Source organism: Nannospalax galili, unplaced genomic scaffold (assembly GCF_000622305.1).
Source record: "Nannospalax galili isolate Female #2095 unplaced genomic scaffold, S.galili_v1.0 scaffold530, whole genome shotgun sequence".
NCBI lineage: Eukaryota > Metazoa > Chordata > Mammalia > Rodentia > Spalacidae > Nannospalax > Nannospalax galili.
Window position 1 is genome coordinate 543,707 of NW_008328331.1, and position 25,240 is coordinate 568,946.

General features: G+C 42.0%; 1 protein-coding gene across 2 annotated transcripts in view; it reads right to left on the reverse strand.

Annotated features, from left to right (window-relative positions):
• Positions 1-25,240, reverse strand: part of Specc1 (sperm antigen with calponin homology and coiled-coil domains 1) — a 330,607-nt gene that overhangs the window by 121,166 nt on the left and 184,201 nt on the right. For both annotated transcript variants that reach the window (XM_008825314.3, XM_017795771.2), the window contains exon 4: positions 14,903-16,482. In XM_008825314.3, coding sequence (XP_008823536.1) covers positions 14,903-16,482 — 1,580 coding nt within the window. The remainder of the gene's footprint in view (positions 1-14,902; positions 16,483-25,240) is intronic.

Below are 25,240 nucleotides of genomic sequence, written 5' to 3' on the forward strand. Positions count from 1 at the left end.
AAAGGCGTGGGGCCGGGGCCTGAATACACTATTTTATTACTATGACCAAGGCTGTAATAAACAATACTGCTCCTTTTTTTTTTTTTACAGCCATTTAAGTAAAATTATTAAATAGGTGTTTATTTATTTACTAGGTAATCTAAAAAAAAAATTTTTTTGGCCACCACGCCTGGCTTCAGGTAATCTAAATTTGATATACAAGATTTCTTCCTAGTTTTTTTCTTAAGTGTGAGAGAGTCTTCACACCCAATCCAATTTTTTCCAGTTACACTTCCTATGTAACCCATCTGGCTGGGGAGCCTACAGGAGCAGGGTCTTGTCTGCTTTACTCACCACAGTACACTACCTGCAGTGTCAGACATGCAGGAGGCACATAATGAGAACTTGATGTATGAATGAATTAAACACTGCCAGGCAGTACTGTGATATCTTTCACTTGGGAAGATGGAGTAGATGGATGGATGAGTAGATGGATGGGAATAAGGACCAGCATGAGAACCAACAAAAAGACCAAAACAGAGCACCTAGCCCCTATTAAGGGTCAGCACTGGGTATAAATCTGTGTTCCCATTACAAAGGCATTGGCTCTGCATTGTGACATATAAAACATCACTGTAAGATGTTGTTGAAAACCTGAAATTTACTACATACACTAAAATGGCTTAGGGTACAGAATTTGGAGCTAAACTACCAAGGTTTAAATTCTAGTAATGCCAAGTCAAGCCTTGTTTGTTTTTGTTGTTTTGATGGTATCATTCTGTTTTGTTTTGTTTTTGACAAGGTCTCTCGATGGCGTTCAGGCTAGCTTGAAACTCACTATGTAGCCCAGGCTTGCCTCAAACTTACACAACCTTCCCACCTTTGCCTCCCTAGTCCTAGGATTATAGGCATGCACCACCACACACAGTTAAATAGTTTATCAGTGTCTGATAAATTCTCTCAAGTTTAATGAAATATTCCAGAAAGCAAAAAAAAAAAGTTTTACCATTTCATCCCACAGGGATTTGCTAGATCAACAGGTAGATGTATTAATATTTTCAAATTATAATCATTTTACAGATTAACACACACCTAAATGTGTGTATATATATATATATCTATATATATACATGGAAAATTATTCAAAAAGAATAATTTGGGTTAGAGAAATGACTCAGCAGTTAAAGAGTACATACTGCCTTTTCAAAGGACCCAAATTCAGTTTCTGGCACCCATGTTGGAGAGCACACAACTGCCTCTAACAACAGCTCCTAGGAAACTGACATCCTCTTCTGACCTACATACAACTATATACACACAGGCACACATATAAATCAAAATAAATCTTAAAAAAAGAATAATCCAGCATCCCAAGCAGCTGAGACTAAAACCCTGTATTCTGATCATCACTGGAATTCTAGATTGCCTTTTTGTGTTGCTTTCTTGTGACCAGCAACACAAACTTCTGAATTTAGTTTCTGTAATTCAAGAATTACACTATCAGACATCCAGCAACATGGTTTTCCTTGTTTCCCTTGAAGACAAACCACTTCCAAGCATTCCAAGCACCTTTTATATTTGAGAATCAACTTCTTCAGAAATAAGGTCAGTGGGATTCAAACAAGTGAGTTGCTGACATTTCCCAGAAAGAGGACATCAAGAGCACTTCCTGGTTCACTGACTACTGCCAAAGTCAGGTGGATAGAGACAGCTCTGCGATCAAACCAGGCTAGAGTCTTTGCAAATGTCATCACCTCCTCTCAGTCTGTCAGACACTGAACTTGGGGAAAAGACACTGTTGAGGATCACATTCCTTAGAATTACATGGAGAAGATGTGCACACAGGAAATTTTTCGAGACACTCTGGGGGAGCCTCACTGTGGAAGCAGGATCTAGCAGAAGCAATAGAGCTGTGAGGCTGTCCAACAAAGGCAGGGAATGCCACACCTAGCATTCCCTTTCTACTGCCCCAGAAAGAAGCAAGAGGCTGGTCTTTATCTTCCCAGTGGGTTAGTCATGTGATGCATCACCCTGGGGAGGGCTGTTCTCAGCAGTAGTAGGTCCAGGAAGGGGCTCCAGCTAAGTGCTGTCAGCTGCAGTTGTACCTCAACAGCTAGGGTGTAAGAAGAGTCTTTCTCAGTCCTGGGAGCCCTGAATGCACCTTACCATGCAGACTTAGAGGGCTGCCATACACACATCTGGAGTCTCTCCTGCAGAACTGTTAACAACTCTGTGATGGCTCTACCCCAAGATATTTGAATTACACTGAATTAAGATCTCTATAGAGGACAGCCATACAATCTCCTTTAGTTTATTATGATGAACAAAAGTACAAAGGAAATCAAGCTGGAGATCAACTATGACCCAAGGCCTCACTATATACAAACTAGCCCCAAGAAGGGAGAATAATAAATAAAGAGAATAAGGAAACAAATCTACAGCTGATACAGTTATCAATACATAAGGAACCAAGAATTCAGTATATTCAAAGTAAAACATGCTGAAATGAAAACAGTCTAAACATTTCAGTTTTACAGCTGTTTTAAGTAGATTCTGATGGCAAAAATAGCATCCTGGAGGCTTTTGCCTTTGAGAAATCATTCTAGCTTTCATTCAAATAGTCATATACCAACGATACAGACACAGGCAGGTATAGAGCTAGGTCACTGTAATAAATTTTCAATGAATTCCAGCAACATTGAAGCCATAAAAATAGTTCTGTCAGATGCCAGCAAAGGTGGCTGGTGCTGCCAACGGGAAGAACGTTGACTTGGAAAGTAACTGCTTGTTGTGCAATGATGTTTGTCAGTTTGGAGGCTATGTTTTAGCAGTGTCAGAGATGAACCCAGGGCCTTCCACATGCTAGACAAATGCCCTACTACTGAACTACATACCCAGCTTGTGTTTGTCGTTTTACTTGTGTTTGACTAAATTCATTATATTATCCCTTAAAATAAAATTACTTTGAATACAAACAAACCATCTACAAGGGTAGAGAATGGTTGAAGATCCTAGGAATCCTCCTTACCTTTTTCAATAGTGCCTCCTCCAACAGAGTTTAAACTCTACAAACCTCAGGATATGAAAGGCACTAGGGGAATATTATTAGACATATTTTTACTACTTCTAAAAGAAAGGATGGGTCAAAGGAGACCTTAGATACAAGAATGACAGAGCTCTTGGCCTAGGAAGTATTTTGACCTAGATGCTGAGGGGCCCCCAGGATGAAGGAGGCTGGACCTGTAAGAGCTGACCACAGCCTTGGTCCCAGCAACTCTCCTCATACCGCTCTGGGTTCCAAGTGTCCTCACATACACAATCACCAAACTGGGGTCTGTGCAGGGACTGAAGTGTCTCTTTCTATAATCCCCAACAATGAATCAGTCATCACTAAACCCTACTGGGTTGAACTCCTAATCATCTAAATATCACTTTAATCCCTGTTCTCCTATCCCAGCCTGTTTAGCCCTTTGTTCTTTCTCATCTGTGATCAAAGTAATCTTTCTCAACTACAATTGTGATTCTATAGCTATTGTTTAAAATTCTTTGGACCAGGCTGGTGAGATGGCTCAGCCAGTGAAGGTGCCTACGATATAAGCCTGATGACGTGGGCTCCATTTACAATTTTCCTACTTTCTCTGAACCAGAGGCTGTTGGTTTTAAGACCTTTAGTATTAGTCTTTATTTATGTAAATGTTCCTGTCTCATCTCTGCTTTCAGAAAACAGCAGAAGTTCATGATTAAGGATAAGTGTGCTATGTATGGTGTGACCTAGCTTTGAATTCTAGCTTCATCAATGAACAAATTAGAGTAGTAACCACTCACTAACAGTGTCATCATCAGCTGAGCATTCTTTTGCTCAGTCAGAAGTCAGAGACAGGCAAAGTGTTGCCAGAACTTTGTATGCTAGTGGTTCTTGACTCTTTAGTGTTACTATACGCCCTGAGTGTCAGGAGCTCAGCTTCTAGCCACTTAGTGGATCCTCAGCAGACAGAGCTACTAGCCCTTTTGTTTTGGTTTGGTTTCTGTTTTTGTGAGACAGGGTCTCCTTGTGGCCCCAGCTGGCCTGAACTTACTATATAGACCAGGCTGATCTCCAGCTCACAGAGGTCCTCCTGCCTCTGCCTCCCAAGTACTGGGATTAAAGGCACGTGCCACCATACCAGTCTCAAGATCTTTGAAGGGGGGTTGGAGAGATGGCTCAGCAGTTAAGAACACTGGTTGTTCTTGCAAAGGACCAGGTTTGGTTCTTAGTACCCACGTGGCAGCTAACAACCATCCACAATTCCAGTTCTAGGGGATCCAACTCCCTCTTCTGATCTCCACCCTCCCCTTTTGATCTCCTTGAGCATTGCACAACACAGGCACACTTATATACGTGCAGGCAATACACTCATACACATAAAAATAAAAAAAATTTTTTTAAATCTTTGAGCTGGGCGTGGTGGCACACACCTTTAATCCTAGCACTTGGGAGGCAGAGGCAGGTGGATCTTTGTGAGTTCGAGGCCAGCCTGGTCTACATAATGAGTTCCAGGACAGCTGGGGCTACTAGGAGACCCTGTCTCAAAAAGACCAAAAAAAAAAAACAAAAACCAAAAAACTTTGAAAGGGTAGCCAGCTGCTTTTGGTTTTGTTTTGTTTGAAACAGGGTCTCCCTGTATCTCCAGCTGGCCTGGAACTCACTATATGGACCAGGCTGGCTTCGATCTCTTGAGATCCATCTGCCTCTGGCTCCTGAAAGCTGGGATTAAAGGCATGTACCACCATGCCCAGCTTATGGAGAGTCTCTGGAACTCTTCCAGTGGTCAGGCCACTTGCCCCTGTCACTCTTCTATAGTCCTTCCTCTCTCCCCAGGTCTCCGCTTCTTCAGTTTTTGGTTCTCCGTAGTATAAACCATCCACACTTCTCAGGAGTTCTTTAGGCATTCTCTGGCTGCAGATGTGCTCAGGGCTAGCAGCCATTGGTGTGATTCGTTCTTGGTGCAGCTAGCTCAGCCTACTCTACCCAAGATAAAAATCACAAGTAGGCTTTATTGGAAACTATGCTGAAGCAAAGGGTATAGTACACAAGAGGAAGGTCTCCTGGACTCAGATGGGGGAGGGCTATTTGTATTGTTAGAGAAGGGCAGGGCTATTCATACATAGTCTCCTGTCCAGTCTTTTTGCTTACTCATACCAATCTGTGCAGGATACTGGGCTTGCCTGTCCTGTCTTTCATGGGTGGAGGAGGTGCTCTTCCCTAATCAAATTGGGAGATATCTAGAACTGCTGTGGGATGTGAAGCCATCTTGGTAAAAGGGAAGCCTCAAGGAACCACAGTGGGGTGTTTAGAGTGGTAGTGACTGAAGGAGAGTCCCCCCAAAGGGCAGCTCTTACAGTGGTGGCCTGTGGACAGAAGACACAGCTTCCACAGCAGCCATGCCCCCTGTGTGGTTTCTGCAGCTATAGCAAAATCCCTTTGAGAGGGTTGTCACAGGGCAGGCTCTATGTCACTGAAGAAGTAGCTGTTTAGGGGCTGGAGAGATGGCCCAGTGGTTAAGAACACTGGTTGTTCTTGCAGAAGACCTGGGTTCGAATCCCAGCACCCACATGGCAGCTAACAACTGTCCATAACTCCAGTTCCAGGGGATCTGACAGTCTCTTCTGTCCTCTGTGGTCATTTCACAACATGGGTGCACTTACCTACGTGCAGGCAATACACACATACACATAAAATAAAAATAATAAATAAAATTTTAAAAAAGAAGTAGCTGTTTAACTGACAGCCCTGGTGATTTCCAGTGAGGGGGCAGGCAGAGAGACAAGGGAGAGGCTCTGAAGTTATAGTTGCCCACCTCAGGGCTGACAACAGTGGTCCCAGTCTGGCCTTGGTCTCTGCCAAACCTTGAGCAGCTGCCTGGATGAGTTTCAGGGCAGTTGCCATTGCATGGTGGCAGAGAGGGTTTGAAAGCTGTCAATAAAGCAGCTAAGCTGCTCACTTTTACCAACTCCTGACAGCTTTAGTCATTTAAAAGGAAGATAGAACATTAAAAAGTGTTTGTAGCTAAGATCCAATAAAATTAACATTCTTTTCCAATAAATTTTAACCAGTACTCAACTCTTAGCCAATGGCTTTATAGGAAAAAAAAAAAAGTAGTGTACCTAAAATACACAAAACACAGCAGTTGTAAGAATGTGTCTTGCAATCTTAGGATATCAACAGCCGTCTAACTGGACTTAAAAAGCCTGCTCAATGGGAGGAACTTATGTGTGGTACTGTAAATATAGTCAAATATACATGGCTGGAGAGGTCAGAGACCCTAGAGAAAACCTTATGTCTGTCACATCCCTAGACAAACATAGTTTCTTACTCTATGCTAAATATGGATCCTTATATTTACAGACAAGTATACTTGTCACCACTCATCAAAGAAGCTTCTTTTTGCAACAAATGGAGACTATTACAGAGTTCCATAACTGGTCACACACACATAGAATAAGTGTCTGTGAGATGCCCAGCCCTAAGTGACACACCAACAATGGAACCTAAGGCTCACAGAACAGAGTGGAACAGGGGATAGAGAGAATACTAATGCATCTCTCAACTCTCATTAGCAAAGCTTCTGCATGCAACAGGAGCGATTATTACAGAAGGCCACAACTAGTCAAAGTATAGAGAATAAGAGACTGTGCAGTGTGTGTCCTGGGTAGAACTCCTATATTAAACCTCATCCCCCCAGGGCTCAGGGACCACTGCGGAAGAGGGGGTGGAAAGAGTGTAAGAGCCAGGGGTGGTGCATGACCATAAGGAAACAGAATCTTCCAGGCTTCTGGGAACTTGCTCATATGAACTTAGAGGAATGGTGACAGTATGCACAAGACCCATGCAAACTCAATAAAACAAAAACCCAACATAGAACTGGAGAAATGGGCAGGAGGCCCCAACCTTAGTCAAGGAACTATTGGCAGCTGATCACTGCTGGGTGAGGGAGAGTTGGTTTTCTTTAAGGGAGTGATGCTAGCAAGGCTAAACAGGCTTCAGGAAATGAACTCACACAGAAGAACATATGGGTACACAAACTTGACTCAATAGGCCTTAACATATATGACAGAATGTATGGAATCTGGTGGGCAGGCTATAGGGGAGTGTACAAAAATATTTTTTTTTTCAATATTGTACTGGATAGCTTTAGTGTCAACTTGACACACCCGGGTTGAGGGAGCCTCAATCGGGGAATTGCCTCTATTGGACTGGCCTGTGGCCATGTCTGAAGGGCATCTTCTTGATGAGTGATGTGGGAGGGCCCAGCTCACTGTGGGTGGTGCCACCCCTAGGCAGGTGGGCCTGTGTTGCATAAGAAAGCAGGCTGAGCAGGGGCCAAAGGAGCAAGCCTGTAAGCAGCGTTCCTCCATGGCCTGTGCTCCAGCTCCTGCCTCCAGGTTCCTGCCCTGAGTTCCTACCTTGGGCTCCCTGATGAACTGCATGCGACCTGGGAGATGTAAGACAAATAAACCCTTTCCTCCCCAAGTTGGTACTGGTCAGAGTGTTTTGTCACAGCAATGAAGAATCAAACCATGACAAATATATATATTGAAAAAAAGAATGTGTGTTATGCTTGACACCTACCCTGGCTACTGAAAAACTCCTTCTGCTTCATTCTTGAGCTCTACTGGGAATAGATACTGCATTATTATTGACCTAAATCTGAATTTTATTATTATTTTTTGGTTATGCTGTTCTGTCAACAAAGGGGGAAATATATACTAAGATGTTTAAAATTCTGCTATAGAAAAAAAAGGGCTCTGGAAAACTCAGAGATGAGGCTAAGAATCTGAATTTTGCCTTTGAGAACTAATAGTAAGCTGCACGGCAGTATTCAGGAAGGATGTGGACTGCAGGATTCCTCTAGCAGGTACTGCCCCAAAACATACATAGAACAGAGATGTTAGGGAAATGCTAGGGTTCACAGATGAGTTCTGAGGTTAAGTTCACGGAAGAGAATGGTGCTCTGGCCTCACCTTAGTAGAAGTACTAATGTGTCTAAGGAGGAAAATAAATCCATCACAAGGAACAGCAAGCAAGTCAGAGAAGGAAACTCGGGTAAGGCGCAGCACCCTCCAGTGGAACCATACATACGTGCAGGGGGCAGAGCCCCAAAGAGGATCAGGCTCTCCATTGACAAGATCATCCTTCCTCAATTCACCCAGTAGTTCAGCACCCATCATTTTTCATGAGTTTCAAGTTCAAAGGAGGAGGAGGAGCCTAGCAGACATGCCGACCTGGTAGCTGTCTCACGTGATAAGGGGTGCATGGATATGCTGACTGTGTAATCTTCATGAGCTTCATCCTCTGCTACAGAGCCACACACAGGCAGGCTAGGGACTGTGGCAATGAGCCCACCATTAGAGGCTGACAGGCTAGGGAAGGCTCACTAGGCTTCTCCCCAAGCTGCCACCATAGGTGCCTCCCATGGATTTCTACCTCCTCCTAAGTTCCATGGAAAGCTGAAGAACAAGCCCTGCTTACAGAAGTTCCTGACATGCCTTCCTCCCAGGACTGTTTAACAAGACAGTAGATATTTTGCGGCCAGACAGGGGGTAACATGTTTAAATTGAGGATGTTGAAATTTCTATGTCTTTGGCCAAGCAACTTTAACCAACTCTCACACAGCACAGTCTGTCATTCAGGCATGGGGAATATTCCAAAAGTCCTAAGGTTCCCTCTTGACTACCCAAAAGATTCACCAACACTTGTAAGTAACTTCCCAGGTATTGGGAAGACAAAAAGCTTTACCAAAGTGATCCTGATTGATCTAGGAGGTGTAATTTACTGGGACAGGTCTTGACAGTCTCTCTGAAGAAGTGTCACTGTAGTTGAGACAAAAAGTTGCAGGAGGGAACAGGTAAGAGGGGCAAAGAAACCCTTAAACATCCAGAGTAGGCCAGGACTTGGCCTGGATGGTCTGCACAAGCAGGAGGTAGTAGGACTAAGGCAGAAAACTCAGTCACTGATGGGGACCTGCTGACAGATCTACATGATTACAAATCACCAGGAAAGCTTTGTGGGGAAAAATAAGAACAGAGTCCAGTTGGAAGGTGGTAATTGTTGTCCATGACCCACCCCAATGCCATTCCCTCTTTTCTTCCTTTCAGAATCCCAATTTTGTTCAATAACCAGGCTATGCTCTTCCAATTTCAAGAGGTAGACTGGAGGTGGGTGTGTGGCACAGTTCTGACCAATTAGATATAAAGTGGAAGCCTTTGGGGTAGGTTTCTGGGCAAATGGGTTCTTCCCAAAGGGCTGAGGCACCTAAGGAGACTGCTCAGCCTCAAGCCACCAACATGTAGGGCTGAAATACCTGCAGACACTAAGCTGCTCTGCATTGCTAGCAGGAGGGAGGGAATCACAGAGCTGTCAGCCCACAGCCTTACCCACAGATGTCCGTCTACTTTCTGGCGTCCAAATACAGGAGCAGAGTGAGTGCCCACAGGCTTGTATCATGTATTGTGGACAACTGGGGCTTCTGTTTCTTTATGTCCAAGGCATCAACCTGGGTGTACTCCCTGACTACTGGGCTACTCAAGCCAAGTTTCAAGATCTAGTAAGTCCTTAAAGACATCCTATTCTGAAGTCACAGCTACAGATTATCCACTTGCACAGTTTTCTCTCAGACTCTGGTTCTCCCGTCTTTGGTCAATGCCTGCTGTAATCAGTTTGGCTTCACAGCCAACACTAGCTACACAATGATCAGTTTACCACTTCCTGTTAACTCCTGAATACCATAGCAGGTAGTTATTTATAATCTTATTCCTCTGGATGAGGACCATGAATTTCCAAAGAAAGAATTAAGTGCCTAAAGATACCAACTATAAACTTTCTGTCTCATTAGGGTAGAAAGTCAGTATTTTTTCTTTTTAAATTTCTAGGGTTCAAACCTAGTCAATATTCTAACTTGAAATCAAGATCCCTAATAGCTGAAAGGTAAAAGAAAAAAGTTGAAACCTGGGCATAGTGGCCTGTGCCTCTAGTATAATATTGTGGAAGCTGAGGCAGGAGGATCCCTTGAGTCCAAGAGTTCAACACCAGCCTGGTAACATGGTAACATGTTAAGATACAGAATTAATCAAATTAATTAATTAATCAAAGTTATGTCATTATAATCTGGAAAAACAATAGTCCCAAAGAGCCATATGCAGCTTGTTGGCCAGCTCAGGCCCCTGGGTACCTGTTTGTTTCACTGGAGGCTGAGGCTTTGAGATCCTCCAGAAATCAAACACTTCATCAAAGTTCTGCCAAAGTGTTATGTAAGCTGTCAACGAAATGCTTAGGTATATCTATCAGAGAAGTAGAAAAGAGCAGTGATTCTTTTGAACTGCTGAAGACAAAAAAAAAAAAAAAAATGAGAGGAAAAGGCCTAGAAAACAATCAGTTATTGTAAAAGTCCTACCAATTTTCTATTTTGTAGAAGGAAGAGACCCAACTATTATCAAAAACAATTTTTAAAAGATTTTTTTAAAGCTACCATGCCTGGCTTTATTTTTATTTTTAATTATGTGTGTATCTGTGTGGGTATGTGTACATGAGTGCAGGTGCCCACAGAAGCTAGACGTGTCAGATCCCCCAGGTGCTGGAGTTATAGTTGGTTGTGAGCTATTTCTCATGGTTGCTGGGAACTGAACTTGGATCCCCTGAAAGAGCAGTATGTGCTCTTAACCACTGAACCATCTCCCCAGCCCTCAAGAACAATTTTTAAAGGTGTATTTTAAAGCTTCTCAGGCTCTTCTGGAGACTTACATAGATTTCCTACATTTGTTTACTCTCAGACATCAGAGGCTGGGATGGCATTGCTTTCTCTGTTTGTAAACACAGTTTTTTTTTTTTCCCTGTCCTCATAGCATTCACCTTTTGCCAAGCATTAGAATGGATGAATGCCATGCTCAGGGGATGGAAGTTTTAACTACACCAGTTTGCTTGGTTGATTAATCGAAGAGTCACTGCCCACCAACAGCTGTCTAAGGCAGTCGGTTATACATGCAGGTTCTGGGCATAAATGTCAAGTAAAGTAACTGAGAACTGAAGATTTACTGAAGAAAAGCCAAATGATTTTACACTGTACTGGCTTAGTAAAAACAATTACTGCCAGGTGTGGTGGTGCACGCCTTTAATCCCAGCACTTGGGAGGTAGAGGCAAGTGGATCTCTGTGAGTTCCAGGCCAGCCTGGTCTAGAAAAGGAGTTCCAGATCACCTGGGGCTACAGGGAGACACTGTCTCAAAAAGACCAGAAAGAAAACTGTTCCTGTAATCTACCTCAGTAACAAATGAAAGGGGGAAAAGTCGTATGATGACACAAAAACTATCAGCTCATATTAGTAAATACAGGAAACCACCCCCCCCAAAACTTTGTCCTTTATTTAAAAACAGGCTAATAAAACGAGATGCTTCATAGTAAAACACGTGGATGACAGAACACAGACTATGCAGCAAATGCCTACAACAAACATGCTTCATGATCAAAGGTTGAGTGGTTCCCTTTAAATGAGGTCCAAGGTTAGAATCCATCTATATCACTGTTCTACTCAACACTGTAGTGGAAAGATGGAAAGAAGTTAATCACTGGACAAGTAAGGAGGATCCAAGTCTAGCACTTTACAACCTTCATCGTAGTTCTGTGCTACAAGTGTCTTGTTTCCCTTTGGGTAGAGATTCCTACATATTATCACTAGAATCTGTGGTTGTCAGGGATTAGCTGATATCCTGCAGCAGGGATGCACTGACTCATCAGTTTATACTACACTTTGCATATGGTTTGTTTTTACCCAGACTCATGTTGACATTTGATTTTCAATGTACTGGTATTGTGATCAGTCTTCATTACCAACTTGACTAGATTTAGAATCACCATGGAAACACATGTGGGTGTGTCTATGAGGGTATTTCCAGAAAGGTTTAACTGAAAGGGAAGACCCATCCTAGATGTGGATGGTACTATCCCATGGGCTGGGGTCTGGGACTGAATAAAAGGGAAAGCAAGATGAATAGCAGCCTTTGTTGCTCTCTGCTTCCTGAGACACAGTATGACCAGCAGCCTCACACTCCTGCTGCCATGCTTGCCCTGTTGTAATGGACTGTATCCTCAAGCTGTGAGCCAAAATAAACCCTTCCTTTCTTAAACTGCTTCTGTCAAGTATTTTGACACAACAATGAGAAAAGTAACGAATACAGGTGAGGTCTTTAGGAGGGACTCAGGAGTGGGGGCACTATCCCTGTGAGCATATGGATACAGTCTCACAGGATCTCTCTTGCTAGGAGACTGAATTAGTGACCTAGAGGGGTGTTTTTAGGAAAAGATGCTGGTATCCCCCTTCACTGCCTTACAGGCTCTTACATAAGGGACAGTTTCTCCTTCCTATTCTACCATGAATAGAAGCAGCATGTGGCCCTTGTAAGACACAGCTGCATGACTTTAGACTTGCAGCATCTAGAGCCAGCAGCTCAAATAAATCTTTCTCTTTTTAAATCACCCAGTCTCAGGTCTGTTAAAGCAACAGAAAACATTTATTTAGGAAGTTTATTTGGGATTTGCTTTTCCTGCATTAATGTGAAAGAGTTATAGACAGACTGATGATGTCTGCATACAAGGTAGTACAAAAATCACAGAGCTGTAGCACACATATATGTTCTCTATTTAGCATTATACCTCACTTTTTTTTTTTACCCTGAGCCTCTTAATAACCCTGGCTAGTGTCCCACTGTCAGTATGTGATAACTCTTGTTGGCAGGAAACCAATAAAGTTATAGGATATGTGAATAACAGTTTAATTTTTAAGAAATAGCTTGATTTTAAGTATATGTTGTGCTTGTAGTCTACAGATGACACAAATATTTTGTTTCCTCTAAAGAGATTAAATTTATACAAAATATTCTATATTTATTTTTACTTGAACAAAACTATAAGGGAAAATCCATATCCTTAAATCCAATCAGGACCGGGTGTGGTGGCACATGCCTTTAATCGAAGCACTCAGGAGGCAGAGGCAGGTAGATCTACACAGCAAGTTCCAGGCCAGCTGGGACTATAGGGAGACCCCTGTCTTAAACATACAAAAAAATAAATAAATAAATAAATAAAAAATTAGTAAGAAAAAATGCTATATAAATTCTTTAAAAAGGAGTAAAGGTAGAAATAAGTAAGAAACAGGTTACAAGCAGAGCCTGTAAACTAATCTAACTGGTTCACTGTAATCATGGAATGTGGACATACACAATATAGTCTTTTGTACAGAAAGAGTAAATATTATAGTCATGTCAATTCAGGTATGTTATACAGAGACATAGATGTGCAGAAACTGAGAAAAAGTCTAAAAAGATATGCAGTAAAACGGTGGCAGAAGTTTTTCAGGTGGTAGGGTTAATGGTAATGCTTATTTTCTATACTTTTCTAAATCTTCTGTAATGAATATATACTTTTTTGATCTGGAAAAGTAAGTTATTTTTAAGATGCCAAATTATTTATTGACACATATTTGAACATAATTCAAATCAAAATAACAAAAAGACAGAAGACAGACTGAGGGAAGACTTCAAGAAGGTCTACCCTGGAGGTGAAACATTTTGCATAAAGCATAATGAGGAATCTTGAAGCAGAAAAAAAAAAAAAAAAGCAATCTTATTTTACAAGGCAGCTAAGGCAAAGCTTCATTTATCAGCATACAATTCAATGAGTGCCTGGTTCATAACCACTAATGAAACTGTTTCCATTCCTTCAGTAAAATACCTGTGAATTTACAACACAGACAACAATAAAATCTCCTAACACCACCTACCACCAAGACTGGCAGACAGCTGAGTACAGAACAAGACTGCAACTGACTGGTCCCTAAAACAGATGAAGCAACTGGCAGAAATCCCCTGGAAGCTTATGTCATACACCACTTTTTAAAACACTGACAGCCCAGAAATAAGGTGTTTTTAACCTTGTCTCTCCAGCAGCCCCCAGGTCAAGCAACCTAGAACTTGAAAATGACAGGAACAAGAAGCCAGCACTACTCTGAGGCAGACACAATATCACACAATCACCGCCAATAGTCTTGTATCATATAACAACATTCCAGCCAAATCAAAGGGTTATTTAAAAAAATGAAAGATGTGATCATTTATTTCATCTTGGGATATAAACTAAAAAGGTTAAAAAAATTACAGGAAATGATTAACAGATCTGAATGACATAATTTAATACCAAGTTTTGGCAAGAGCTCAGGGAAGCAAGTGCTCTCATGAACTGCTGGTGGGAACAAATTGACATGCTATTTCTAGAGGGCAATCTGGCTAAACGTGTTGAAAGTCTTTAAAATGTTTATACTCCTTGACTTACTAAGTCAACGTCTAAGAATTTTTCCTGAAGAAATAATCAGAGTGATATAAAAAAATGTTTACAATATTCCAAGACCAGAAAGAGCATAAACAGCCAACAGGAGACCAATGAATATAAAATAGTTTCATAGCAAAATACTATCTGGATTTTTAAAACCATGTTTAAAAGAGCCAATGCTTAGAAGATGCTCAGAAAACATTAAACTCAACAAGAGTTAATAACATAGAGGACGATTTCACATTTTATTTTATCTTATTTTTGTGTGGTGCTGCAGATCAAATCTAGATCCTCAAGCATGCTATGAAACTGCTCAACCATCAAGACCCTTATATTCTTTATCACTGCATTTTACTATCTGATATGATTTCACTGTATCCCCACTATACTTTGAACTGTTTGCACAGAAATTTGGGTGTTTTCATTTTTGAATTCCCAATACCAATCTGTCTGGAATCCAACAGATCTTTAAACTAGAATGCTATATTCACAAATGACTCTATGAGTCTAAGGTCCTGCAGAGAAATGTTAACAAAGATGAGTAAAGACTAGTAGAGATCCCTCTTCTTACCTTGGCTAGCAGGCTTGAAACATGCTGAACTTCACCATTTGCTTTTAGCAACTCTTGTCTGAGCTCAGTGCAAGACAGTTCCAGTTGATCTTTTTCAGCTCGAGCCACTTTCAGCATCTCCTGAACCTCGCAGGCCTCTGCCATCTGCCCTGAGGTACTGCTGGCCTCCGTGGCCTTTTGCTTATCAGCCTCCAAATGAGCCTTCAAGGACCCATTCTCCATTTTCAATCCTTCCAAGGTAACTCTACATTCTTCCAAAGTTTTGGCCATCACACTATTATTATACCGTTCGAGTTCTAGGAACCCATTCAGCTTTTCATTTTCTTCCTTCAGGTGCTTAATCATGTCCACCGCCTCTTGGTTTTCTTCCTCCACCTTCCGTAGGCTACAGGTCAGCTGCTGCTGAATGTTGAGCAACTTCTCTCGTTCAAAGTGGCTCTTCTCAAGGATATCTGTGCACTTTTGCTCTAGCTCGAGGACTTTTCCTCCTTGGGCACTGGGCTCCTCGTTCTTCACTCGCTCTTGTAAAAGGTTGATCAATTTCTCGTTTTCTTGACTGAGCTGTTCTGCCCTCTCTCGATGCTGGTGGAAGGATGTCTCTAAAATTGTCTTTTCATCCACCAGCTTTTCATTCTCAGCTGTCAATTCCTGCACCATTTGCTGCTGGTCTGATAATTCCTGCAGAGTGGCCTGTAGCTCTTCTGCAGTGCTGTGCTGATTCTCCTCCATCTTTTGTATCTTCTCAGTAAGGGAGGCCAAGGACAGCTCACTGGCGTTGTTGGGGGAGCTCCCAGTGGGGGAGCACTTAGAGCTCCTAAAGGGGTTGCTAGTGGCTGACAAGGGCCGAGATGGGGTATCTGCTATGATGTGCTCAAAGTCAGAAGCATCCGGTGACAGAGAGGCTTTAGTAACATCACTGCTTGAAGACCCTGATGTCCGTAACGCACTTCCATGTGTGCTTCTTCTGTACTCATCAGTTTCACTGGACAGCTCATTTCCAGCTGGGCTTCCAAAGCTTGACTCTTGGGTTATGGATGCTGGGCAGCTGCTGCCACCCGTGTGACTTGCTGCCCCTTCTGAATTTGGTGACTGCTCAAGGTAAGTCAGTTTCTCCTTCAAGGCCTGGTTTTCTTCCTCTAGGTCAGCAAGCTCTTTTTGAAAGGTCTTGTTCTTTTCCTCAAGGGCTCTTATCAAAGGTTCTGGGTCACCTAAAGGGGCTGGCGTCCCATCTGCACTTGGGTCTGAAGTGTTGGTGCCTTCAGTGCTCAGGGCCCACCTCTCTTTACATTTTTTTAGTTCACTTCGAAGCCTGTTGATCTCACTGTCTTTGGTTTTAGCTTCTGCCAGAAGTTCCCGAACCTGAGACTCAAGCACAGCCTTCTCTCCACCTTCATGCTCTTGCTTGGCTTTTGAAGTAATCTTCAGGTGCTTGGTAGGAGTGGGGGTGCAGGAGGAAGTTGGACTAGACCCCAACTTCTTGGAGCTGGAGGGACCACGCGGCACAGACCTCTCTCTTGAGATAGTTACTGAGAGTTCCCGTGGAGCTGGAATGCCTGTCCGTTTGGTTGTTGGAACAGCCCCTAAAGACAGAAGATGAAGAAAAAAGAAGCACTTTTACAATGAAACCCAAATGTCTTCAAAACACAAGGTGTAGAGGCTGCTGTGGCCATCACCCTTCATCCAGCTCCTCCTCCTCTAGATATTCAGTTCTGATTGGGGCTTCTGAACCTCCTCCCACAGCTCTGTGCATTGAGGGAAGCAGTCTCCAAGCCTGAGTTACCCAGAACAATCCTACTGCTGCCATACTTAGTGGTTCAAGGCAGGAACGCAAAACTCAGTTGAGATCAATGGACATGAAGAAGTGTTTTGGGGGCATCTGTGATGGGATGTGACTAACCATCATATGGATGTGGGAAGGGTTGACAACCATTCTGCCATCCTGAGAGGAGGGTGGGACTTGGGCTGCAGGGAAGAAACATGGAAACCAAATTTGTAATGCCATCACTGAGTTGTAAAATCAAATCAACTCTGGAGTTTGGCTCATTACTGGTCTTTCAGTTACAGCAGCCAATTTGCAAATGTCTTACAAGTCACTTAGTACATAAGCAACTTAGTACATCTATACAGATAATGCTGATAACTAAACAAAGTTCAAGTTCATCATACACTTCTCAACAAAAACCTGTAGAAAACATCATTAACATATTTTGACTGAAGGCAACTTTGAAAATAGGAAGAGGGGCTTGGAGATATAGCTGAATAGTAGCATACTGCCTGGCTCCAGGTTCTGTCTTTAATAGGAAAAAGAAAGGAAGGGGGATACAGAGGCGGAAGGGAGGACTACGACAAGGAGTTAGAAAACACAAGCAATATTAAAGGGTCTAAGTGGAAACTGTATGTTCATCTGTATTCCCAGAAACAAGAAAGGGATAAAGATGTTGAACAGCTGCAAAAGACATGGAAATGATGCAAACTTTAGAATACTATGAGAAATAATGAGAAATGTAAAGTACAGGGGTTTTTCATTATACTATACTACAGATAATATAAAAAAATATCTAGGGGTTAAAACCCGGGGCATTAACTTTCTCTGACATTGGAGTTCACCCCAGAGGTCATAAGGAAATGAAGATTTGGGACCTATTTAATAAATGCAAAAACCACTTGGGTCTGCTATAACCTGGAGGTAGTTTCCAATAATGAAGGATCCCAGAGACTGTCATCATTCTCTAGCTCTCTACAGTGTAGGACGTGGGTGTGCAATGGACCCTCAGCTGGCCACAGCCCATTGCTATAACAGGTTCAGTATCTAGCCTGGCCCAGATTCCCAACATGGTAGTGATGAGGAGCAGTGGGGACACGCACTGTTGAGTCCTTTAGAAGCTCTGTCACATTACCATACAGAGACTATGATTCTTTAACTTTTAAAATTAAGCTCCTCAGACACTGAGTATTGTAAAAGATTTTTTTTAACTTTTAGACATCTAGTTACCCCACTTGCATCACACTAAATTACTCAATGGGGAAAAGGTTTAATTATTCTTATAAAATGAAGACTGAAACCACTAAGCAATAAAATGTTTGGGTAACACCAATCCTCAAGAATGAAGTCATCTTGGCGAGGGCTATACTAAAAATTTGGAAGATCATGTAAGTTTCACAGTAACTGAGTCCAACAGGCAAACCTGCAGGCCTAGGATTATCACGATGGCATATGCCATTCTTCAAGTATCAGTCATGTGAGACTCCTCTTCCTTTCTCCCCCTTTCCCTCTTTTACCTTCAGTCACCTATTGCGTTTCCTTCCTTTTACTGCCAATTTTTGCTCCGTTCTTATGAGTATTACTTGTGCCTTACATAAACTACTCAGAGATTTCTTAAAACAGCAAACCCAAGTTTATTTAGGAAATATTTCTAGTTGTGTATTATGTAATATATAATGCAAATATTTATTGCATCTGTTCTCTTTTCTTTTTTAAAACTGCGTCCCTGTTTTCTGAGGCTTTCTGTATTTCTGTACTCATCATTTTAGAAAACATGAGGAGCAAAGGGCAGGTATGGGGAGCAGCTAAAATTCATCCTCAGACAAACCAAGGCTGGTGCTTGGCTGCTCATTTCCTTAGGTGCCTAGAGGCCAGCCTTACACAGCTCCTCCAAGCACTCAAGGGGAGGAGTCAGGTGGCAGAAGTCTGCAGCTCAAGATATAATCAGCAGTCCCCGATATATCAGGGTTCAGCTTATGATGACGCAAAGGCATATTCCACAGCCACTCAGGAAAATGTTTCTCACCTTCAGTACAGGATTCAGTAAGAAAGGGATATCCAGAGCCTCACTATAATAGTCTTTGTGTGTAATGGTTTTTCCCAGCTCTAGACTACAGTGTTCTCGGCACAGGTAAAATAGGTTAGGCTCGGGATAACCTCAAAGCCACGTCACTGGTCATACTACCTTACACACCAAAGCCAGGTGAAGCAGTAGTGTGGAGAAGACAATGGTGATGGGATAGGAGCCCGCTCAGCTGATACCCTACTCTTAGCCTCTTCTAGTCTTCTACTTATTCCCATCTGTGAGGCTGGCTGGCTGATCAAGAGGTTAAATAAAATGGAAGCAAGCTCTATCTCATAAGACTAATACAATGAAAGAAATATGCCTACTGTGTTACATTTTAAAAATGTCAATAAAAAAATACAGTGTGGTCAATCAAAACATATCAGACTGTATTCACAGAGATGGAACTAGAAAGGAACCAAGAGCAGGTAAGTAGTGAGCTGGCTGGTTTATAATTTTCCTGATCCCGTTTCACACTTATTCAACAAATCTATATAATAAATAAAAAACAGAGAGTAGCCAAAGAACATATAAAAATGCACTAATAATCAAGGAAAGGCAATTAAAACTTCAATGAGACCTCACTTCATATCTGTCAGAATGTATAAAAAACAAAGACAAGTGCTGGTAAGGATGTGAAAAAAACCCTTGTGCACTTTGGGTGGGAATGTAAATGATTAAGAATAGGATAAAGGTCTCAAAAATGAATAAATATAATCATCACATGATCTAGCAATCCCAATTGTGAGTATGTATACAAATGGAATGAAGTCAGCATGTTCAAGAGATACTTCCTACTCCCAAGTCTGTTGCAGTGTTATTCACAACAGCCAAAGACAGAATTAAGCCAAGTGCTCATTGATGGATATATAGAGAAAAAAGCATCTACATATGCATAAAGTGTTTACATGTACATGGAATACTATTATAAGTATGGTCTTGAAGGATGCAATTCTGTCATCTGTGACCATAAAATGAACATGTGCTGGCACAAAAAGATGCATGCTATATGATATCTCTTATATATTGTCCTAGTCTGTTTTTCCTGATTTAATAAAATACTCAGATAAAAGCTACTTAAGGGAGAAAGGGTTTATTTTGGCTCACAGTTCAAGGTACATTGACAGGGACATCAAGGCAGTGGGAGTGTAAAGCAACTGGTCACATTACATCAACAATCAAGAAAGAGAGAGGGATTGTTATACTGCTGCTCAGTTCCCCCTTTCCATCTGTACCATCCAGGATCAACCAGGATCCAAGCAAGGGAATGGCACCACCCAGAACTGGCAGGTCTTCTCACCTTGATAAACACAATGAAGATAACCTCCCACAGACATGCCCAGAGGCTAACTTAAACTAGATAATTCTTCACAGGTATGTCAGAAGGCCTGCTTCCCATGTGATTCTAGATCTTGTCAAGCTGACAACACTAACCATCAGAAATATGGAATCTAAAATGTTGGACTCACAGAACTCACAGAATAAAGTAGAATGTAGCTGCTAAGGTTTGGAGCTAGATTAAAGTTAGAGTGATGAGAATTTCAGAAAGGAAGGAAGAATAATTTCAAGAGATTTATTATGCATCATGGAAGTTACAGTTAATGACAATGCACTATATTCTTGAAAGTCACTGAGAGTACTTTTTTTTTTGGTCTTTTTTGAGACAGGGTTTCCCTGTAGCCCCAGCTGTCCTTGGAACTCACTATGTAGACCAGGCTGGCCTTGAACTCTCTGAGATCCACCTGCCTCTGCCTCCCAAGTGCTGGGATTAAAGGCATGCGCCACCACGCCCAGCAACTGAGAGTACATTTTAAGTGATCTCCCAGAAAAAAAAAATGTGAAGTAATGCACTTATTAACTCAATTCATATATATATCCCAAACATGTTAAACATAATAAATGTATACAATTTTAATTTGACAATTAAAAGATAAAGCTATTAACCTAAAAAATAAATTTAGATTAAAAATAGGAGGGAAAAATCCTGTCATAGGCAGAAACAAGGAATAGGAAAAATACATCTTTTCAGAGCATAAAATGTACAATTAAAATAGGAAAGGGTGAGCTGGGCGTGGTGGCGCACGCCTTTAATCCCAGCACTCGGGAGGCAGAGACAGGAAGATCTCTGTGAGTTCAAGGCCAGCCTGGTCTCCATATCGAATCCAGGCCAGCTAGGGCTACAGGGAGACCTTGTCTCAAAAAGACCAAAGGGAAAAAAAAAAAAATAGCAAAGGGTGTTAGTATATAGTTCAAAAATAGAGCATGTGTCTAGCCTGCATGAGGTCCTAGGTCTAATCCCCAGCATTGGGGAGAGTCAATGGAAGAAAGCAATAGCAAGATCATTTAAATCACGGACCTGTATATTAGTTACTTTTCTGTTGCTGTAATAAAACGCCATGACCAAGACAACTTACAGAAAGATTAGAATCCATGAAGGTAGGGGAGGCATGGCAGCAGAAGGCAGCTGGAGCAGAAAGTTGAGCAATCACAACCTTATGCAGGCACAGGAAGCAGAGAGCGACTGGTAATCTGGCCAGGCTTAAGAATTCTCTAAACCTGCCTGTATTAGTTACTTTTCTGTTGCTATGATAGAAACACTGACCCAAAGCAACTTACAAAAGGAAGGGTTTATTTGAGCTTACGGTTCCAGGAGAATTACAGTATTGGCGGGGAGGCATGGCAGCAGAGGTGGTTAGAGGAGGAGCGGAAGCTAAGCTCTTACTCACATCTTCAAGTAGGCACAGGAAGCAAGAGAGTGGGCAAGGCCTATGGGGGACATTTTCATTCAAACCATCACACTGTCCCCAGTGATGTGCTTCCTCCAGCAAGGCCACATCTCCTAAAACTTCCCAAAACAGTGTCACCAACTGGGGACAAAATGTCTAAATACTTGGAGCCTATGGAGGGACATTCCCATTGAAACCACTATAACCAGATAACTGAAGTGGTGATTCTCATAAGCTAAAAATAAAATATTTTGAGTTCATTTGTTCATTCCTTATCGCTCTCAAACAATTATTTCTGGGGCTATTTATGGCAAGTCTTCATCCCAACGTGAGCTGATAAGGGAAATGGTGGCATGTGAAATAAATTAATAACCTTTGATTTATTGGATGAGTATTCAAAAGTGAGTGCAGGAAAAGAGGGAGATGCAAATGAAAACTTGCCATCTTATAAAACTATCTTGCTTCCTACACAAAGAACTCACTTATTTAGTTTCCAAGGACCTAACATTTGGACCTTTGTTAACCTATCATGCTTCATAAACTGCTTTCTCAAAGAGTTCTAGTAATTTCTGTTGTGAAACCTAATTTCCCTTTAGTCTTCAACATCCTCAATATTTCCATGGCATCTAAGTTTATGGACTCCTTTTCCTTTCACTGTTTTAGATTCCACCTAAGTGAGATTACGCAGCATTTGTCTTTTTGTGCCAGTCTTATTACACTTACCATACCATCTGCCACCTTCATTCATGTCGTTGCAAGTGACAGGATTTTCTTTTTGAATGAGTAATATATTATGTTGTATGTATGCACCTCATTTGCTTTTTCCTGTCAACTGCTAATGGATACTTGGGTTGCTTCTACGTCTTGGCTATTATGAATAGTGCACTGAGCACAGGGAGGTAGATGTTTCAACGTACTGACTTCGTATCTTGTGTATAAATACTCAAAAATGGGACTGCTGGGTTATAGAATAGCTTTTAATTTTCTGAGCAGCCTCCATAGTGATCGCCACAAAGGCTGCTTCTTTTCTTCCTGAAACACTCCTTCGATGCCACACTGTCCTCTACCTCAGCAGCTACTATCTGCCTCCTTCCTTTGCTGGTTCTTCTTTCTTCCTCCACATCTTACTGGTCCTGGGCCTTTTTCTTCTCTTACTGTAACTACTTTCCTGATGGTTTTACACACACACACACACACACACACACACATACACACACACACACACACACACGCACACACGCACATATGTACGCACGTATACACACACGGGCCAGAGGATAACTTGGGAGTCAGTTCTCTCCTTCCACTATGCAAGTTCCACACTGAACTCAGGTCCTCAGTCTTGACAGCAAAAGCCCTTACCTGCTAAGTCATCTCACTGGCCACAGGAACAGATTTTTTTTTTTTTAAGAAAGCCCCAGAACACCAAAACTGCCTCTCTGAGCAAGAGACTGGTTGTCACCATTCATTAGCAACACTCACTTCAAGTCAGCAACAAAGCAACTGCCTTCAACATTCAGGAGAAAAATGATTTTCAACCTAGAACTCCATGCCTAACTGAACTATACGAATCAATCCCTGAGGTTAAAAAGTTTATCTTGTCGGGCATGGTGGCCCATGCCTTTAATCTCAGCACTTGAGGGGCAGCAGCAGGTGGATCTCTGTGAGTTCAAGGCTAGCCTGGTCTACATAGTGAGTTCCAGGCCAGCTAGGGCTACAAGGAGACCCTGTCTCAAAAAGACCAAAAAAAAGTATGTCTCAAAGAATACAAAAACTCAGAAAATTAAATTGCCAAAGGCCTTTCTGAAGAAGTTGAAAGTATGCTTCAACAAAACAAGGGAGTAAACCAATGAGGAAGAAGGCAAGCAATCCAGGAAGCAGTGTTCCATCCCAGAAAACTTGCCAAAGGAAAACTCCATGATGAGAAGTAGATAGAAAACTGGGCAGGGACCTAAAAGCAAACAGTTCTGAGACTTGTTCTAGCCAGAAGCGGTAAATGTCCTTCGCTTTAACCCAGTTATGTCCATGCCAGAAAGTTTGGGGTACTGGTTCTAGTTCTAGTTTCTTGATACCTTTCTTTTCCCTTTACAACTTCCTGGAGGCTAGGCATGAGTGTGACAGAAACTGAGATACATGAACACTCATAAGCAGGACTGACCAGCCTGCCCACCCCATGCTTCAACTCAGTAAAATCTATTAACCCCTAGACAAGGCAACCTCACTGGCAACCTTACCATATAGCTCTGCCTGCTTCCTCTTAAGCTCTCTCTTATATAAAGCTTCTTTCTAAAACTCACCAATTATCTGAGAAATTCATTCTTCAAGTTCATGACTTAAAGGACTCGGAGGCCACTGGCCCAGGGTAGCTTTAGTGGCCACTGATTGTCTAGGACCCTAGCCCCAGAGGTATTGCTTACCAGAGACTAGAAAGCTTCTATCACCTTCAAGAACTCCCCCCAAATACCTGCATGCCATTCGTATCATTGAGATGATCCTGTCATGCTTTGGAAAATGTCCCCAGAGGGTCATGTGTTTGAACACTTGGCCTCCAACTAGTGGTACTATTTGGGGAAGTTGTGAAACCTTCAACAGGTAAAGCTTGGCTGGTAGAAGTAAGGCATTGGGGGCAGGCTTATGACTTACAGCCTGGTCCCAGTTCTTGCCTGAGCCTGTGTCTCTCTACAGCTCAGCTGACACTGGGATATGATATGATATATAACATGATATAAGCTCCTGTAGCAAAGCCAAAGCCCTAGCCAACATGTCTTTTCCACAATGAAACTGTGAGCTATAAGTCCTTCCCCTCAGGTGCTTCTTTCATGTATTTGGTCACAATGAAGAGAAAAGCCACTAACATAGAAAACTGGTACTGGGCGATAGGGCCACTGCTAGGTTAAACCTGACAATGCAGTTGAAGGCTTCTGGAACTGGTTTGTGGAAGGAATGTAGAAGAGTTTGGAATGGCTGCATGCTAAAGGTTTAATCCTCAGCTTTAAGAGGTAAGGCCTAATGGGATGCCTTCAAGTGACTGGGGGAGGGGGTGTGCCCTTGAAGGAAACTGTGGGACCCTGATCTCTAACATTTCTCTCCTGACTTTTGGCTACAAAGTGTATGTTTTTGTCTTGCCTATCACCTGTGATAGGCTGTCATAGGCTAAAAGCAATGGGGCCAACCTCTCACAGACTGAAACCTCAAAAATTGAGCCATAATAAATCTTTTCTCTTTATAAGTTGATTATCTTAGGTGACAGAAAGCTGACTAATACAGCTCCACGGCTCTTCTTAAGCATTACATAATATCATCTAGTCTACATTCACCTGCTAAAGGACATTTTGGTTGCTTCCTAGTTTTGATCTTTAGGGGCTACTTAACCAAACATTAGCACAAGCCAAGAAAAGACATGGACGAACCTTATACATGCTCATTACTGAGTGAGAGGAGCCAATCAGATAAGTCCACATACTGTATAGCTCCAATATATGATATTCTAGAAAGCACAAAATTGCGGCAGCAGTAAAAATATCAGTGGATGTCAGGGCATAGGAAGGAGGGCAGAACAGGTAAAGCACTGAGAAAATACTCCATATAGTAACTAAAATGCTGAATGCATATTATTCTACATCTGCCCAAGCTCACAGACCACGCACCACTAAGACTGAGCTTCAATGTAACCTATGGACTCTGTGATAATGGTGTGTTAATATAGTTTCACTGTAACAAATATACCAGTCTGGTAAGGGATGTTGATAATGGAGAGGCTACACATGTGAGCAGGAGATATAGGG